At 40.6% G+C, this 13,895-nt stretch overlaps 2 protein-coding genes across 5 annotated transcripts in view; one reads left to right on the top strand and one right to left on the bottom strand.

Annotated features, from left to right (window-relative positions):
- The window catches only part of TFG (trafficking from ER to golgi regulator), a 20,712-nt gene extending 20,167 nt beyond the window's left edge, over positions 1–545 (top strand). Inside the window, 1 exon segment of the mRNA XM_031060792.1 lies at positions 1–545. This exon segment is cut by the window's left edge and continues 54 nt beyond it. Coding sequence (XP_030916652.1) covers positions 1–127 — 127 coding nt within the window. The 3' untranslated portion in view covers positions 128–545.
- Positions 546–1,549: 1,004 nt separating this feature from the next.
- ABI3BP (ABI family member 3 binding protein) overlaps positions 1,550–13,895 on the bottom strand; it is a 136,263-nt gene continuing 123,917 nt past the window's right edge. For all 4 annotated transcript variants that reach the window (XM_031060791.1, XM_031060790.1, XM_031060789.1 and 1 more), the window contains 5 exons: positions 11,274–11,353; positions 9,807–9,836; positions 8,665–8,826; positions 4,794–4,907; positions 1,550–2,752 (listed from right to left, as the gene is read on the bottom strand). In XM_031060791.1, coding sequence (XP_030916651.1) covers positions 2,637–2,752; positions 4,794–4,907; positions 8,665–8,826; positions 9,807–9,836; positions 11,274–11,353 — 502 coding nt within the window. In that variant the 3' untranslated portion in view covers positions 1,550–2,636. The remainder of the gene's footprint in view (positions 2,753–4,793; positions 4,908–8,664; positions 8,827–9,806; positions 9,837–11,273; positions 11,354–13,895) is intronic.

The raw sequence follows: 13,895 nt of genomic DNA on the forward strand, positions 1-13,895 counted from the left end.
GCCCGGCTTCACCCCCCCACCCGGCAGCACCATGACCCCCCCGCCCAGCGGGCCCAACCCCTACGCCCGCAGCCGTCCCCCTTTCGGGCCGCAGGGATACACCCAGCCCGGGCCCGGCTACCGCTAAGGAGGTGCCCCGAAGACAGCGACTGACACGTGCGATTCCATCCCGACAGACTCCAGAATTTTTGAGATTCCAAAACTGTAATGAGGCAAAACTATAGCTGTTAATTAAATTCTGCTGGGGGGAGGGAAATTACCAAATCTTTCCTGCTTTAAATTGTATTCGCTTCCTAGTTTAATTTGGGGCTGGGTGGTTTTTGGAAAACACTACTTAAATGTCTGTAAAGTGATTGACATTCTAGCTTGCCTTGTCTGAAGGATATGAAGATACTAGTTGGAAGTTTAGCCCACTTATCAGGCTTGTTCTTACTAATACCATGATGTACTAAATTAGATTCATTCTGGAGGTCAGACTAGATATGATGTATTATAAATTGTAATGTTCACATGGAAAAACTAATAAAAACCCTGAATCTATTAAATGCCTGATCTTGATTTTAGAAGTTAGGTAATACTGAACAAGACAACTGTGCTAAAACCAGTGTGCATGCTGGATGCAAAGACTTCGTGGTGAAGAGCAGCGGTGCTGGGGTCTGTGTAGGAGGAGAGGCAGATTTCTGGGTGTGTAAAGGGAGAGGTGCTGGGACTGCAGATGGCTTTCACAGAGGTTTCACAGCAGGGGGTGGTTTTGTGCTGTCTGCTGTCATTAATTCTCAAGTGACTCTTTTACCAAATAGTTAGAAACCAATCCGTAAAATCTTAAAGCCTCTTATCAATTTTGCTTTAACAAGGTGTGGGAGAGAATTCATTCATTACTTGAAAATTTAAACCAAATGGGTAATTTAAAAAAAGAGCTCTTAAAAAAACCCCAGCTTTCCACAGGTTCTTTGCCACCCAGAAGAACTTGGGAGTGCAATCCTAGTGACTCAATTTTAAGCCAAGAAAAAGCAGATCAAGGGATGTAATGAAGTCAATAGACCACATTACAGCAGAGGGCAAAACATTCCCCCAGTTAATATTTTCCATTTTGCTGATTCTAGGAATATGTAAAACTAAGCAAGGAATAAAAAAATGAGCTGGCACAAGCTGCTTGAGCTCTCCTAAAGACAAATTAGGAAGTTGAGTGAAAATATTCCTACCTTCAGCGTCCTTAAACAGTGCTGTGCCCACAGCTAGTCAGTAAGCTGTGGCTGTACCTCCTCCCATTTCTGCTTTTGGACCTAACACACCTCGTTCATCAGGTCATTTAACAGGGGCTTGGTTCCAGCAAGCAGTTTGTTCTGAATAACAGCATTTACCACAGAAACTAAGCTTTGTTTTCATGTAAAACACTTGAAAAAAACCGCTTGATTAAAAAATATTTTATTAGGCGTACAGTGTACCTGCAATGTACTTTATAAGGTATTTTCTATAAATGACTGCTATATAGATCTGGTAGCTCCTGTTCATATTTCTTCAATACATTAGTAAGATAATGAATAACACCTTTAAAAAAACCTACATCTCTTTATTTAGTTCATAAATGTTCAAGCAGTACAACAAGTAGCTTTGGGAGAGGTTTTAATCAAAATAACTGTAAAGCAGTTTTAAAGTTCAGTTATCAGTGTTTCCCCTCTGTCCCCAGTGAAAACTGTTTTAAACCAGAATTTTTGTTTTTAAATAAAATAAACCTGATCATGCTGTTATAACTAGTTTATTCTTTTTCCTCTTTCATTTGTCTTTCCAAGTCCCCTTGCACGGTACATACATTTGGCTTTTGAATCAGTAAATGTCAGATTCTGAAAACGACATTTTCCTGAAAAACCCCAGCTGTGGAGGCCAGCTTTGTTTTTTCATTCCATGTACATATGTACCTGTCCACTTCAATTAGAGAACACCAGCCCTCCCTGCCAGCCACTGCCAGGCTCTGACTCCATAGTGACAGGCTGAACATGGCTTTGACTGGGGCTGAAACATTTGAAAACAAACATGGAAGAAAACTCCACTGAACTTGATCATTTAAAGCTGCACATACAGCAACCTACCTCAGCATTTTGGCAGGAGCTAAACTGTTTTAACATGTAAGGAGAAAGTGCTTCAAGTTTACTGGCTGCAGGATATTAAAAATTATAGGATCTTTTCTATAATTTATGACTGGGAGATGTTACAGATGGATTAGGATGGGTAGCTTATGGCACTTGCATTACAGGACCAGTGAATATTTAAAACTAACGCACGTTGCATTCCATGACCAACTCTGGCATATCTGTGCCTTAAACATTTATTACAACATCATGATAAATAATATACACACTGTATCTTTTAAAATACCATATAAACCATACCTCAAGAATAGGGAGCCAGCTTCCCTATGCATTATCCTACAACATGTCCCTAGCCTGTGTTTTTTTTTTTAATTCTAAAAACAAATTTGTAACACTGGATAACTACAGTAAGCAGCCTACACTATTACACAATTAACGCAGTATTGGCATTAGACTGGTACAAGCCTCGCATATCGGCCAACCCTGTAAGCGTTGCCTTCCTGCAGCCTGCGCTGGGCAGCGGGGCCCTGGCACCCTCTTCGTGCGGCATCACCACTTGCCAGGTATCGATGTGCCACACTCGTACCAGCGCACATAGTTAATCTGAGTCTCCCCGCCTATCTTCCCAAATTTGACAGGTTCCTGACGAACTGCCCTGAAAAACCCTGGAACAGAGAAGAGAGTTTTATTGGCATGAAGCTCTCAGGACAGTACCTTGCTTGGGTTCCCTGAGAAGTCTGTAACAATTCAGTGTGTGGCTGAAATAGTCACCCAGTCGTTGACCCCCTGCCACAAGCAGAGCTGTTTGCTGCCCCTACATCCACTAGCACTCTGCAATTTGCCCACCCAACTCAAAGCAAAAGTACTTGGGATGGCAGCACAGAGGTGATGCGTGCCTTCCTGGAGATCCCAGCACCCTGCTGTGAGTGGGGCTGGCTGGGCACAGCCTGTGCCCCCTCTGTCCCTCCTCTGGCTGTGCTGGGCTCCCGGAACAGGAGGCAGCTCTGTGTTGCAAAGTGACAGTGACAAATAGTCCCCACTGTGCAGCCTTGACACTGCAGTGAACCTCAATAAAACCTGGCCATTTGGGAAAGTTCACAGCATCTCCCCACCCAAATCAACCTCCTGCTTTTGACAACACACTTGCTTCCCATTCAAACAATTAACATAAGGTAAAAAAGTGAGGAACTGGGGCTCCATCCAACAAAATACTGTTCTGCAGCTGAGAGACAGCATCCGCTGTGATTCACAGCACTTCAGGTGAAATATACACACTGTATCTTTTAAAACACCATACCTCAAGAATAGGGAGCCAGCTTCCCTGTACATTATCCTACAACATGTCCCTAGCCTGTGTTTATTTTCACTCTGATTCTCTCACAGCACTTCAGGTCAAATATGTGAAGTTAATTCTGAAATCAGTCTGCTGCAGGTAGCACAATTGGTCTGTTGGTCTCTTCAGTTCATTTGCTAGAAATACAAGCTACTGAAAAGGTGAAGTCTTCTCTTTGCTTGTTTTGTTGTTTATTTTGGCCTAAAAATGATCGTAGCTCATGAATTCACTTAAATCTAGTTGCCGAAATCAAACTGGTTATAAGTGTCTTTTAAACTGAGGTAGCAAGATTGTTAGGTAAAAGTTTTTTAAAACAGTCAAATATTTTTAAAAGTGTAAATCTGGTACAACTGAGAAGTTTGCTGTCCTGGCAATGCAAATTGGATTCTGACCATCTCTTACGCAAAATATCATTTCGGATGGGCAGCACTGACTGGGGAGGGAAAAGCAAAAACCTCTTTAGAAGAAACACACAAAACACATAAACAAACACCCTTCAGACCGTTCAATTACTTTGTTTTTTGGAAAAACTTGTGAAAGACTTAGGAGCTTCACATTCATCTCCCACACCTACCTTGACGCGTATCTGGACTCATGGGGTGTTTTGTAAATGAAGCACAGAAAGGTTTGGTCAACACGCTGATATTGTACTGAAAGCTGTTTTGCTGTTTTCCTCAGTGAAATGTTCCATGACATGCTCAGCACGCGTGCACGTACCAGTACAGCCTGAGCTCTTCCCCCACAAGGAACAGAACACCTCACCCTGGCACTGCTGCCAGCAGCAAGGCAGGACTTCAGCTGACAGAAGTACAAATTTCTTATACCTCAGCAATGGATGAAAAATAGCCAGGCAGGTCGCGGCTGTGTTTAGCACATCCAGTCCCATGTCCACTTAGACCAGACTGGAATTTTGGGCACCCTTTTGCAATCAGGACACACAGAATTGCTGCAACATGAATTATATTTTCCGGCCATAAATTTTCAGTTTCTCATTAGTACCAAACAAGGTATTTAATCCCCAACTGATTATGTACTGTGCTTTAAATCAACCTTGCTAGTTTGAACACACCACTTAATGCCTCTCTGCAAAGTCAAATTTGTGGTTGGGTTTAAATATGTAATACCAACTGTGAATAATTTGTTGGGCTGTTTTAAACAGGAGAGAGGCTGTTTGCTACCTAACAGAACCCAAGTCCTAACTGTTAATAAATCATCACTCACTGTCAAAGAACTTCTTGACCCTCTTCTGCCTGCAAAGCTGGCAGCTCCTTTCATCGCCCACCCCAGCAGTGGGCACTGAATCCACTGGCAGGAAATAGAAACAAAGAAAGGAATTGCCCAGGTTTGGTACAGATACAGGTGTTGGGAATTACCATCTTTTACTGGCAGATCTTCTTGCTGTCCTGTCCTTCCATCTAAGAATGAGTCTACAAATTGGCAGTGATCTTCTCCATGGCCCCTCTGGTCTCCTATGTTATAAAATTTTCCTGAAAGCAAAGAAGCAGCAGAGTTAGTGAAGGTTATTTCCAAAAACCACCAGAGGCAATGGGCTGTGCTCTTTCCTCTGTGGAGAAGCCAAGGTGAATGCTATGATTCTTTTCCTCTCAGGACCTGTAGCTGTAATTTGAACATGACATGCAGGCTCCAAGTGCTCAAGGCTAAGGCCCCACTCCTGGCCAAAATTTATGCCTGGACATAATTTTTCCCTCTCCTTACATTTCATACAGTATGGGAAATTCTGTTACTACCAAGAACATCATCAAAAAGCAAGTTTTCGTAGTGATTTCAATGGAAGGCAGGTCTGGTTCCCTTTCAGGAAGCCCCCAGTACCTTCAGAGATGTTTTAACAGACCACCTCCTAACATAGCCAAGGCCTGTTTATTTTTACAACATGTATGTGCAAGTGATCGCCCTTAACATATAGATGACCTTGGATACTAAGTACTTATCCAGAGCATGGAGTGTGCCCATCTATTTGCTTGCAGGATTGCTTAACAGGACACTTGACTGCAACTAAGTAGAAATCAAGGTCTCAAGTGTCTCATGTAGCGTGTGCTGACCTTACAGACTGTGCTTATCCTGTTAACAGGCACAGTGAAGGAGCTTTGACAGATGTTTTTACTTGCTGATTTGATTTGCAAGATATTAGTAAAACTCAGTTCAGAAGATGGAGGAGAGCACGCTATGTTCTCTTCCCAAACCTGGGATGGACACCTTTGTAGATAAACTTACCATTCTTTCTAATCTTCTTTCACAGCACTTAGTTCTCAATATGTTCAACCTTTCGTTGGGATGTTGAAAGGAAGATGAGAGAATTTAGAAAAAGGCTCAGGATGGAGATATAAACTAGGTAGAAAGTCCAGTTACTCATTAGATACTGGGTGTCCTGGAGCCTTGAATCCGTGCCAGTCTGGCCATTTGAGAGGTACTGGGGAGGATTATAATACTGCTCCCAAAGAGCAATTAATAAAAAAAGCAGCCTACCAATAAACTCCAACGTTTTTGTGAGCTGAGCAACAGTTTGCCAAAATTTCTCACCTCCCGTTGATGGCCTCTGTGCATGTGGTTCTTCTCTAGCTTTACAAAATTATTTATTGCTATCTAACTTTGGCTGCAAACATGTTTTTTTCCGTAGGAGAGCTGGTCAGAGGGAGTTCCTCTCAGCAAATTTTTTGCTCTGAAATTAAGAACATTCAGGCTGCCCAAAAAAGCCTTTTTTTTTTCCACAGCTGTTGAAGGTCACACATAGAATTTATTTTTTTCCTTCCCTCAATAAATACTTATTTTTAGGTGGCCTGCTTTTCTGGAATGCCTACAGTGACTGCTCTGGAGGACTGTTAAATGAGGTCAGCAGTAGATGCTGGTTTACGGAACAGTCCTGGCATGTGTAACAGAGATCAGTTTTTCTCCATAAGAGAGAGAATAAGCCAGATATTTTAATGGCTAACACCAGAACAGTAACTTGCAGATACACACATATTCTTCTGGCCCACAGCTTAACCTATGCATAACTCAAACAATTGGCCTTCATAAATTAGCAGCATTCTCAGTGACTATTACATTCTTACTGCCCAATTATTTCTGTAATAAAAGAACACGCTTAAAACCATTCAGCTAACAAATAACTGGTTTTCTGCTTTGGGCATAGCAATTCTAGCACAAAGTCAATTGTTTTCCCCAGTGTTTCCTTGCATGTGGTCTTACAATCTTACATACAAACCTTGTTTTATACATTATAAATTCTGCAGCACTAGAGGAATAAATTCATGCTAAAAACCAGCATGCAAAGACACAATTGCTGCCTGCCTTATACAATGGCATATGGACAGAACCCTGAAGCTTCCAGGCAATTACACTGCTTCCACAGCAAAGCTTTGGAAGTTTTTTCAGTGTTCAGTGGAATTCAGAGCTCAGTGCACACCTGGTGCAGCTGGCTGGTGCTTGCAGGGACACTTCCTGACCCTTGGGGACACGGCCAGGCGAGGTGACCGTGAGACATATCAGAGCAGAGCTTGGCTTCAAACAGGGAAACTTCTCACTTGCACACACAGGCCTCACTTAGCAAATGGGGCAAAAGCAGCTTTCCTTCTACATAAATACTTCACTTCTTTTAAATATTGTGTCAACTGGTCAGCACTGGTTGTAACAATTCAAGTGCAAGAACCAGGCTTAGCAAGTATAATGAATACAGTGTGTCTTTCTCATCTTCTTCCAACGACGTTAAACCACCACCCTTCTAGCAAGAACAAAAACAATCTAATGAAAATAGGAAAATGGGCTCCTGATATTAACTTTTCAGATTGGAGTTGCTTTCACTGCAGTGTTAATTCACTTGATTTAGGGCTGAAGTCTAGTCCTGCTAGATTAGCACTGCTATTTCCTCTGCTGGCTGGTTTTGGGACACATCACGTCTCATTGCCAGTGCTTGTCATTTATCACAGCTGGTTAGTACAGCACCAGTTGAATGAATGATACATCTGTTCAAAACATCCTCTTTTATTCACATAATATCTAAGATATTATTTACATACGGAATATTATACTGACTATTAATGACAAGGCTTTCCTTCCTTTTCTGCTCATCAGAGAACAGTGCTGGATGCAAGGCAGGGAAGCTTAAAATTATGGCACCATGGGCTGCCCTACACTCCCTTGCTCTTTTCCTTCCATATGCTTTCCATGAAGCCCAGAGCCCTGCTCTTGTGAGGTGCTGAGCTCAGAGATGGGGCATCTTTATGTTATGAAAGTGGATTCTTCCAGCCACAGTCTCGCCCTAGCTAATTCAATGGGATGTGTTGAACACACTTGCCTGACTTGCACTCAAAAGCATTTCCCACACATCTTTGTGCTCAGATGCCATGCTAGTGCCATTGTTGGAGAGCTGTCTGTGGTAAGAGACTTCACACAGAAGAGAGCCAGGAGCTTGGGATGCATTATAAGAAGTTAACATATTTTTCAATGTAGCAGATACAGGTTGGACAAGCTGCATGAGAGACAAAGATCTCCTATCAACTAACTGAAAAACACTTCTCACAGGCTGTTTCCCTAGCATGTGTCACCTGATTCAGATCTTAAACACATCACACTCAACTGGCCTTAAAACATCAATCAAAACTTGAGAATGTAAGGCCAGGAAGTTTCCCTTAGTAATGAAATATAATATGAGGAAAACAAAAAGGTGGGGAGAAAAGATCATAAGCAAAAATGGGGAATGTGAAAACAAAACAAAAATGTCAAAGCAGGTGAGCAAAACCTGTTGACCAGAGTTAAAGTCATGTATTTATAAGCCTCCCAGTAATGAAGTAACCAGATGTTTACCGAAAGGAATAGGAATGACAGGCATAATCCAGGTATAAAATGATGTCCTGATCTCCCAATTAATAATTCTAATTAATAATTCTTCTCTAATTAATAATTAAATGCCAGATTGGCTGTTTTACAATATATGCTATTCGCTCTGATCTTTATCTGTTTTCTGTATGATCGCCAGTATATGAACAGGTACTTAAAATCAGATGATCACCACAGAGAGGTTCCTCTGGAGTCTGAAAACTCAGTATCGAACATATCAGTGGTCACTGAGCACAAGCAGATTACTGTTTATGAATAATCTGTGGAGTAAATTAAACAAATCTGATCCCACTTCAGCAGAGCTCATCTTATTACACCTCTTATTTCAGAAACCATAATTAATATCTTTCAGGAATGCATAATATGGACAGCACTGATTTGAATGCTTCTTACCTGTAAGTGAATCACTGAGGTATATCTTGTATCTCAAAGAATTGCACAGCTGCACACCCACAAACTTCTTATACCAAGTTCTCTTTACATATTGTTTGCCTTTGCATTCTGAGTATGTGTCTGAATTGAATGGGATTTCAGTCCAGATTGCATCTTTCCCCACTGCAGGAGAGGAAAAAAGAGGCTGAAATATGATGCATACAAAATTACACACAACAAATGCATTTGAATAACTAAAATTAGAAACTTTCATGAAGGCGAATGTACCATGACACCCGCATTTTGAACATGAGAAATATTTCAGGGAAGCACCAAAGTATGCAGATACAATTGGTGCTGTGAACTCCTCCTGCCGTCCTCTGGTGCAGGTTTGGAATAGGTCATTCTAGGACCTTGTTAGGGGGACAATGTTTGTATTGGAAATCTTCTCATTTACGAAGTGTGTGATACAGTCACCATTCTTCAGTGTGTTCAAGCCAAGACAATCAACTTGTAGCAAACTGTGATCTAACAAAAGTACATGTAAAAATGAAGTGCCATTAATTATGTGGAGAAAAATGGTGCCACAGTGTTTGTCAGAGTGAAAGTGATGACTATTACAAATACAAAAAACAGCCCAGTTTGCTCGAATCATCTCAGCTCTTCTTCAAAAGCTCAGTCCACCTTCCATCAAGGACAGGAAGAGTCTTGTTAAGTGGCCTAAAGCAGAGTTAGATCAAACCTTCTGAAGCAGAAAATTTTCCTAAAACACAAAGACAGACAAACAGAATCCTCTGAGTTGTGCTCTGTTAACTCACTTAAAAAGTGTGGAGTAGCTTATTCATTTTGCAGAGCTTTCTTTGCTTTAATGACAAGGTTGAGAAAATATGAGGCTGTCCTTGGCTCATTTGTGTACATTGGTTTGAAGCCATCCCAGCTGCCATGGGAGCTCCACATCACGTTGATTGCCTTATGCTCAGGTAAACAAACAGCCTTGCATGAATTCCTTGGCAGGGGCATGGGTGGAAGGAGTGAAATTGTGTGTGAATGCTGTTTGATTCCATAACTCATCCAGCTGGTGCAGCAGAGCCACCCTCCTTGTAAAATTCTGCTATCTCATTTCTGAAAAAACTGCTGATCAGATTTATACATAAAACACTTACTTGAAATTGGCTCACTCACTCTTGGGTCCGCTGGGGGAAGAAAACAAACATTCAATCAGACACTGTAAAATGAACGTTTCCAATAATTCTATGGAAAAGCATTGGTAAGTGATTTTTTACAGCTGACATAAGACGTAATTTGTGAAACAGAAAGAGTTTTGGAAGAGAAGTTAACTTTTGTATTAAATTAAATTAGAAGAAATATATTTTGTGTGAAACTCCAATATCAATGAGCTTTTAATAATTTTACTTATGGGACAACACCAGCCAAGCAGAGCTCTAGTAAAACCAAGAGTCTAAACCTGTAACCAGCAAAACCCAATTGTACTGTGTCTTATTAAAATGTCAATTTCAAAACCTAAATAATAAAAAGGGCACATCTGCAATACTTGCCACAAAAAACTTGGCTTTGAAAGCCCAAATGTGAGAAATGGATGTGTGCAATTAAGAAAAAACAAAACTGTATGCTTTATTTGTCCAAACTAAATAGGAGACAGAACATAAGCCTTGTCATTCATGAAAATTGCACTTGGTGCAAATGTTTTTTTCACTTTTAACAATCTAGAATTACAAAGAGTGTATTCAGAGGTTTTAAATATGTGTGGCATAGTCTGCACTCCTCCCTGAGTAATCCTTTGCTCAGCCAAAACTCTCATCCATCAGCAACAGCACTAGTTGAGGACCAATAAATTATTACACCTGGCTCAAAACACAGATTGAGAAAGTCCTTTTAAAAAGGCTAAATCCATTTTGTGTTTTATGTGGTCTTTCAGTACTACCAAGCAATAAACACTTCTGCACAAAAGATGGTATCTTGCTTGCCTAAAGTCAACAAGTCAGCAAGAACAGGCAAAGCAAAAGCTCTCTGATTCTCACCTCTGAGTCAGAGAGAACTTCACCTGGGAACCAACCAGTGGCCAAAACACGCTTGTATACACCTCTTTAAGAGCTTCACTGGAGAGTAAACAGGATGGAAGGGGACCTACTGAGACACTGGCTTTTCACAACAGCTCTTTCTCAATCCTTATTTCAGCCAAACAACATCACTGTTTGCAGCAGCCTTATTGAACAGGTAGCAAAAACACCTATGAACACACCAGCCCAAAAAAAACCCTAATGTTCCCCATCCAGAAGCTGTTAATGAGTTGGACAGATGCAAAAAGGTCAGGAATATAAATCTTAACTGACTGAGCCCTCTCTAAGGATGAAGTAATTTTCTTTGCAATGAGTACCAGACAATGCTGCTCTGTTTTTTTTCTCTTGCAGTCTGTCCATCTTAAATCCTCACACAACACAGTCCTGATCCCAGGCTGACTTTCCAGGCATGGTGGTAAAAAGCCAATCAAGAGACAGTAAAGAGCAGGACTGAATGCTGTGAAAATGAAGTGAGAGAGCCTTTCATGCATCCCACAAACATGGGTACTAAAGGTGCTGTTAAATGATTGTATGATCTTTGGAAGTTCTTACCTGATTCAGTACTGAATGACACAACATTGCTACTTGGACCTTCACCAAGGGGGTTCCTGGGTTTCACGTGGAATTCATAACTGGGGAATAAAATAGAAGAGATGAAAATTTTGCAAACTAAGCATTCTTGAATAGTCACACACTTTGGGGCTACTCCCCTTCTGGAGAACAAAAAAGCCCAATTTCTTGCTACTGAGACATTTTTTGTCCTAACTGTGTAAGACTTGAACTGAACACAAAATTAACCAGTCCTTTTGGTAATTCATTGCACACATACTATTAATATTTGATTTAATTCAACACTGACTTTTCTGTCTCCTCTCACACAGCAGTTTCAGTTCTGGCAAAGGGAGCAAGTTCAGATGAGGTCTGAGGCAACCTGATAAGCAGAGACTGAGTAAAGGACATTGCTATTTATTTGTACTTCTTGCTTTTTTAAGAACACAAACCTCCAATTCAATGCCTGTCAGGCCCACCCACTGTGACAGACAGGACCAGTAGTAAAACACAGGGCAAGTCTTCCAGGACAGGAGCTCAGCCAAGGGCAAGGATCCAATTGCTTGAATGTATGTTAATAATAAGTATATGAAGCAATGACAAGACACTGTGCAGAGTCTCTTTTGCATGTGTTTTTACTGATGTGGCACAACACTGGCCTGTGCTGTAGTGATCTCATGCTCCCTTTTCATCACTGTATTGGGAACCAAATACAGTGCTGTAGAAACAGCACAACTGAAGAAAAAAATCCAAATCCAAACCAGCCTCCTCTTCTTAAGCCTCCCCCAGCTCTGAGAGCTTGATTAGCAGTGGAAGTGCCATGTGCAGAGGGACATCTCCCATACTCTGAGCACACACATGGTGAATCTCTCCTAACAGAAAGGGTCTCTTTGTCAGTGACAGGGAGCCACAGGACACAAGTCAAAGGGACTGTAGGCCTGGAAAACAGGCCTGAAATTAGAGCCACTTTTGTTGTAAACACATAAAAAAAATGGGAGTCCCAGAAGTGGGCAACTAAACCTTCAGCTCTTGACTCGAGAAGGATCCTTTACCCATGATAATTTTGGTAGCTTGTGACTGTAACTTAGCATTGTAACGTATTGCTGGAACCATTTCCAAACAGCAATTTTCTAGAGAAAGAAAACCCCCATACCACACTCTGCACAGTTGGAAATTTGTAAACTCCATTTGCAGTTCCCCAGAAGAATAATTCAGTCCAAACTTTGGATTACCTTTCATTCCTCCTTGGCTCCCGCAAAACCTGAGCTAATTAACCTCAGTGGAGTATTCATGCAGAACCCAGCAACTGTTTTCCATCCACTGTACTTCTAAGACAATATTTAACTTTAAAATTGCTTACTTAAGCAATTGCCTTTATTTCTAGGGTTTTCTTTTCTTTTTGAGGGAAATACTTATATAGACTCGTATGCTGAACAGATGCATTGCGGAAACTCATGGATATTGCTAAGAGAAACATGGGCTTGTTTTGAGCTGAAAAAATCTATTTGGAGAAATCTTGACATTTATTTAAACATGCTGAAAGAGAATTTGGAACTGCCCATATTACCCCATGGTAGGAGGGAGACATTAACGGAATAATTAATTTAAGAAATTTATAAATCTTCATTCTCAACTTCAAATTGCTTAAACAAAGACATGCTTTTAAAAATAGGACGTGAGTAGTTAGTATTCACATTGTCCACGTGGTACAGTAACTTTTTTGGTGAAGAAGTAGTCTCGTCTGGTAGGAAATACCATAATATAGAGAACTGCAGCAAAGGAGTCAGAGATTCTTTCTGAAGAATCGCTGAGCCATAAACAAAGATTTCCAAATATGCTGGGGGTCTTAAAGCAATAGCCAGATGATACATTTTTTAAAATGTAGAAATTAATCCATACCTAGAGATAAAAGACTGCAAAGAAATTTTCCTGCTTTCTTCACAGGAGGAACACCTGATCTAAAGCTATTATTGTAATAGTGATCATCAAGATCAATGTTCTATTGCTTTATGGGTAGATTTTGATTTGATCTCATGGGTGATAATAATCTGGTTTTGTCCCTTTGTATGTATTTTGCTGATTTTTGAACAAATTTATTGTTCTCAATAGTTGATATGCTCTACTTTGGGCTGCATTAGGCAACACTCTTCATAGGAATCAGTCCTGTTCCCAAAAATCTTTAGTCTATGAACTTGGACTCATCAATTCTCTAACTCCAAAGAGACAAAAACAAGGTTATTTTCCAAGCACTGTTTTTCAAATTGTGGTTCAGAGATCACTAGGTTCTCTGCAAAAGACCAAACCACAGCTTGGAAAATAAGGGCAAAATTTAAATAAAGAACTAAAATCTACAGATGGAGATTTCAGCCTATGTAAACATATAAAGAAAATTGGAGAAAAGAAAAATAATAAAGAAATGTCCAAAGTTTAGCTCAGTCAATTAGGGAAGCCTCTTATTAATAATGTTAAAAGGAAATTTTAGAAACTAAAATACATGCAGTTCTACAGTTCTGTGGTATGTGTTTTTACAAGCATCACGGGCTCCTTTCCTCTGCCAATTTCAATCCTAAAACAATACCAGTGGCTTCCACAGTACAAAAATAACAAACAACCACTTTTGGGGAT

The sequence above is a fragment of the Geospiza fortis genome, unplaced genomic scaffold, assembly GCF_000277835.1.
Source record: "Geospiza fortis unplaced genomic scaffold, GeoFor_1.0 scaffold131, whole genome shotgun sequence".
Lineage (NCBI taxonomy): Eukaryota > Metazoa > Chordata > Aves > Passeriformes > Thraupidae > Geospiza > Geospiza fortis.